The sequence below is a fragment of the Gobius niger genome (assembly GCF_951799975.1).
Source record: "Gobius niger genome assembly, chromosome: 5".
Classification (NCBI taxonomy): domain Eukaryota; kingdom Metazoa; phylum Chordata; class Actinopteri; order Gobiiformes; family Gobiidae; genus Gobius; species Gobius niger.
The window spans coordinates 17,085,230-17,090,748 of NC_136856.1; the positions used below are offsets into that span (position 1 = coordinate 17,085,230).

The 5,519-nt window shown below is 42.1% G+C and overlaps 1 protein-coding gene across 1 annotated transcript; it reads right to left on the reverse strand.

Moving 5' to 3' along the window:
* Positions 1-697: 697 nt before the first annotated feature.
* rhogd (ras homolog gene family, member Gd) lies at positions 698-4,147 on the reverse strand. Its single transcript, XM_079556650.1, has 2 exons — positions 4,084-4,147; positions 698-3,261 (listed from the first exon to the last, which is right to left on the reverse strand). Exon 2 carries the CDS (start codon positions 3,230-3,232, stop codon positions 2,657-2,659), a length of 576 nt encoding a protein of 191 aa, XP_079412776.1. The 5' UTR covers positions 3,233-3,261; positions 4,084-4,147; the 3' UTR covers positions 698-2,656.
* Positions 4,148-5,519: the final 1,372 nt, after the last annotated feature.

Here is a 5,519-nt window from a genome sequence, read left to right on the forward strand (position 1 = left end):
TCATAAACTCTGCAGACTCTGTTATAGACGTGGACCGCAGTGTCATTCCAACAATAGGCCTTCGGTGGGGTTTAAAACATCTGTTATTTGTCGCAGCAGCCACCACACACAAAGGTCAGGGGGATTTTTCAGTGAGCTGCAGGCTGAGGCCTCCAAGTCCCCGCGAATGATTGAACTTGTGTGTGTGTCTGTGGAGCTGAAGGATGTCTCAGAACAGCAGATGGGTAAAGGCTATTAACTCCAAATGTATGGGGCATGGGGAAGCTATATACAGGGAAGAGGGAAAAGCCATTGCACCCCTTCATCTCTGAGGCCATCTAGTGGTGAGAGGAGGAAACTGAAAGTCACTGCATGATACTGTATTTATGCAAGAGGAACAATTTTGCGGTTTCCTGAACTGAAAATAAAAGTAGCTACGCTTTAACTTGACTCAACTTCCGTTTTATCAAAATGCCCAGGGTAATTACTTGAATCACACATCCTCCAGCTGCAACTGTACCATTTTACTTTTAGTAGTCCTGGTGACAATGATATAATGTATGAGCTTATTTTTAACTTGCTCAAATACATCAAATGAATGTATAAGAAACACAACAGAATACAATTATTTTATCTTCTTGTTTGTATACAATTTTAAGATACTGGATCATTTGTTTCATTATCGAAAATCAGGGAAACGTTTGGTTTGAACCACCATTTTATTTGGCATAATTTAAAATCATCTGTTAGTTCATTTATACAAATATGTTTTGTTATATATAAACAATTACAGATTCTACAAATCAAGTTCCCAGTGTAAAAGCGTAGTACCACGCACACGTAGCATACAGCTCCGGGACACAGGCGTCTGTTCACTTCAAACAGCGTTAATCGAGTGATATCGGGACAGACAAGCTTACCACAGTTTGACACTTGCACTTACATTCAACCCTCTACAAAATTATCTTCAAATGCTTCCACACGTTTTGCAAACAATGTTAAAACCTTTGCTTGTGCTGCTCTTCAATTGTTCTGCATTTTTACACCACAGTACACCTGCTCGAGTAATACATGAAATAGTAAAGAACAGGTTGGTGTAAGGACAGTTGCACTATTAAAAATGATAAAATGCATATAAAACACTCATAGTCAGATCCTACGTGACTGTTAGATCAACTATATTGGTGTGAGTGATTCTGACATCAAAGAACAGTGGGTGTAAAGTAACAACAGTCTATGACATGCTGTGACTGATCAAGTTAATTCCTTAACGCATTCGGGAATTCAGATGCATGTTGAGCACTTCCGTTTCAAAATTAGCTTCCCGAGTGTTACAGACAGGAACTTAAAACTGGAATATCTTAAACACAAGTGTAAAAGGAGCCCTTAGTTTGAGTCACATGGCACTTTGTGTTTGAGGAGGAGCAGGTCTTTGGTTTGGAGAAGGCACTAGACCAGGGCTAAGGCTTTTTTCATAGTGGAAACTGCTGCTACATAATTACGGCAGCTTTAATAATGTGCGTCGTCTGGATGAAATGGCATTTAACAATACGTCTTGTGCAAGTCAGATAATAACATCGTATGAGTGATAATTATTCCACAGTGGCCAATCATAGTCATCTAACCATTGTGAAGCAATAAGATCATTACAAAATGGAACATTGAGTGGTGGTTTATGAGTGTTAACTATAAGACTCTTACAAATCAAATCAACACTTTTACAAAAAAAAAATTATATTCAACTTTGGCCATAACTAAACAGTTAGGTTTAAACATTTAAGGAAGGATAACATTTACAAAGTCAATTCAACAAAGCAGTCTCTGACGCAAAGTGTACACAAATTATTTCTTCGGCATTATTTAAGAAAAAAAAAAAAAGAAGATAAGGTTGGCTTGAGCCTCGAGAGTAAGACACGTACAGACGCATGCTGTGCAACAGCCTAATTTTTTCTCTGAGACACTTGTAGCAGTGTGGGTTAATTTGGCCGAGGCTTTATGACACCTGTTCTGCGATTACTCAAACCACACATGGTTGGTTGCTTTTGATGGGCCGCTTATCTCTTCAGGCCCGGCTCCCTGAAGCGCGACGCAGAGAGGAGCACTCTCACATGCCACAATGAGCACTGTGGCCTCAGAGTCAGACCTCTAATCTGGGGCTGAGGGAAAATGACATTCGCCTAGAAGTCAGAGCACCTTGTCTGGACTTAAGCTGCTTGAAATTAAAAGTTGTTCACCCTCTACTTAGCTGTTTATTCATGTTAATACAAACGAATTGTGACAATCTTAACTCTGAGATGCAACCTAGGTGAGAGAGTATGAGGTAGTAATTATTTCTCCACCCAAACAAAGGCAGATCTCTTCTCTCCAGTCAAACAGGGTAACTTGCTTAGTTGGTTTAGATATATAATTATGGCTTGAGAAAACCATGTTCAGCAATTTTTAAGGCAAAGCAGAGAAGCTATAAATCTTGAACAGATCTGAGAAGTGTACATATCAAAAGTTAAAATGTAAGAAAATAGAGGAGATTCGGTCTATTGCCCACCTTTGGCAAAGTCACTTTGGCAATGGCGTCAAGTCCTCCAGGAGATGAAGAAGCCGATGGCTTGATGACTGCCTGTGTTACAGAGCGTGTCTTGTCACCTGTGGATCTCCACAGTCCATTTCACAAAGGCATCCATTACAAAAGCACACACTTCTTGCTGTTCTTTTTTGTGACAGGATATAACACAGCCCTTACAGCTTCAGCAAACACCTCCCGGACACCTTCCTGCAGTAGAGCTGAACACTCCATATATTTAACCGCACCAATTTGCTTGGCCAAAGAATTGCCTTGTTGCTGAGTGGTAGGAGCCAGACCCTGCTCTTTCAGCTTCTTCACTGTTTCGGTGTCACCCCTCAAATCTCTCTTTGTTCCCACCAGAAGTATAGGCACACTGGGGCAATGGTGGGACACCTCGGGGTGCCATTTGTGCCTGACGTTGGCATGAGACGATGGGCTACCAATGGAGAAGCAGATGATGAAGACATTGGTCTGTGGATAGGACAGGGTGCGGAGACGGTCATACTCCTCTTGGCCTGCTGTGTCCCACAGGTTAAGGCTGACAGTGCGACCATCAACACTCATCTGAGCACTGTAGTTATCAAATACTGTAGGAATGTACTCTTCTGGGAAGGCATTGGTGGTGTAAGAAATAAGTAAACAGGTTTTGCCAACTGCCCCATCTCCCACCACTACACACTTTATGGTCTGCATCCTGCCTTCGACCCCTGGGGCTGAAGCACCTGAACACAGAAGCACAAGTGGATACATAAGATGTTGTCAAAAACAGGACAAAATCTCCATTAGAATTAAGCATCAAACTTCTATTGAATAAGCAAAGCATTATATATAATGTGAAACCGATACTAAACATTTGTACACAGACCTCATCATAGAGGGCAGGATCACCATGTTTGTAAGTTGGTTAAAAGCGGAAAAGGGGAAAATAGCTAATAATAGATGCAAACAGTACAAATGCATAATGTTTCTCTACAGAAACATTAAGAAAAGGGCGGATTTTAGGTAACGCTGTTCAATTTAAATGTCACAATGATACAAAGACGTGGCAGTACCGATTCAATGATATAAACTAAACTAAAACAAATGGAAAGTTACAATATGAACTTCTAGCCCTAAAAATGAACAGCGTCCACCCAGTAGGCTATCAAGCTAACCTTAGCAACTCGACCTAATTTAGTGAACAGGAGTAACATTTAATGTAATGGTCTAGGATCCCCAACCTATTAAAAATCTAACATAATGATGACAGACTTTGCATGAATATGAGTTTTGATCGGAACTTATTCAATTTACCACCACATTACTAAACAGTTATATACTAGGCGTTCCCCGAAAGCTAGCACTTGGCTAAGGAACTAGCCTGTGGTGGCTAAGAGCTACCGACTTTAACAACAAGCTGAAAGTTATTTTCTCAGCAGTCTCCCCAAAACTAGCACTTCAGAGCACATTATCAAAACCGGCCATTGCATAATATGTCTCAGAGTCGTTGTAAAACTCTCGTTAACAGGGTTGAAACAATAACATTAAAGTAGTTTGCGACTTACCGCCACTTAGATTTCGATCTCCTTTTGCCTGGTTTAGTCAATCACAGCCGCATCCGGGGAATCGTCCATTACGTAATTAGACGTAACGAATGCCTCCCGGGAACTGTAGTTCATTCAACAGCATCGTTAGTGTTCGGAAACACAAGGAGGCGCTGTTTTACTGATATACACACAAACATCAAGACTAGCCTTTGGAGTCTATCTGAGAAGGTCGATGTCGATGTGGATTAGCACTTTATCTTCACCACTGGTCTACTTTTTAAAACATTGTTGTTAGTTTGGTCTGGACGTTCATAGTTCCGAGGGACTTGTAGCCATGGCCGTATCTACCATTGAGGTCACCGAGGTCCGGACCTCGGTAAAATTTTAGCTTTTTTTTTTTTTTTTTTACACATTGAATCCTGCGCAAATGCATGTTGTAAACACGCGCTTCTACAGACGGAAGTCTCTAATTCAGACGTGGATGAGCTTGTTCTGAACCTAAATGTGTCCACTCTAAAACCGAACCTTATGATCTGCTTTGGACCCGAGTGCGTAAAACTCGGCGGAGGCGCGGGGGGTGGGGGGCGCGGCTGTGCGTCAGCCTCACTACAACAGCAGCGCCTTCAGCATGAACCGCGCCAAAGTTTGATCCAGATGCACTTTCTTTGCTCTCTGTCATAAAGAGAGAGGAGCCAGTGCGCCTCAGACTGACGGTGACTCCGATTTACAACAGGAGTTTTCCTCATTCTGATCTGAGGAGCGAGAGGAGAAGGAGAAGTGTCTGTGCCTCATCATCGCCTCCTCCTCTGCTGCTCACTTTGTTTCTGTCTCATGCAAAGATTGTAATGTCCTGCGTATAAATGATCTTCGCTTTAATGAGAGCTTAAACCAGCGCATTCACCTTTGTAGCGACCAGTGGTTTGACAGTGAGGGCGACGCAGAGGGGGCGGGGCCAGAGCGCAGAGTCTGATGTTCAGAATGAGCCAAAGCAAAACCCTCAGCTTTACCCATTCACACCCACAGCCTCGTTTCAAAACAATTAAAAACGGACATTTTCATTTAATATTTTAGTATTTATTTAGGACAAGACCTTCTTATTGCCTCTCACTCAGGCGAGTAAAACTGTTTGGAAAACCTGCTTCACAGCAATAATGGATGAAATAGATGTTAAATAGATATTTTATTTTGTGATATTCATCATGTCAAAGTAGGGGGTTCGTGACTCGTCACCTAAAACTTCAGGGGGTGCACGGCTGCACCCCCTGCCCTGGGGCAGACTGGTGGAGGCGAGGTCAGTCTGCGCCATCTGCATGTCCGACCACCATCAACTCACTCAACACATTCACTCAGGCTCCTGGTCCCAAACGGTGCAACAAAAAGCAATTTTTGAAAACAGCTTAAGGATGAGACAAAAGTGTTTTTGATCACTTAAAATACAGGAAATTACATCTGAA

Coding starts and splice junctions, on each gene's coding strand:
- rhogd (XM_079556650.1), bottom strand. CDS start 3,232: ATGCAGACCATAAAGTGTGTAGTGGTGGGAGATGGGGCAGTTGGCAAA.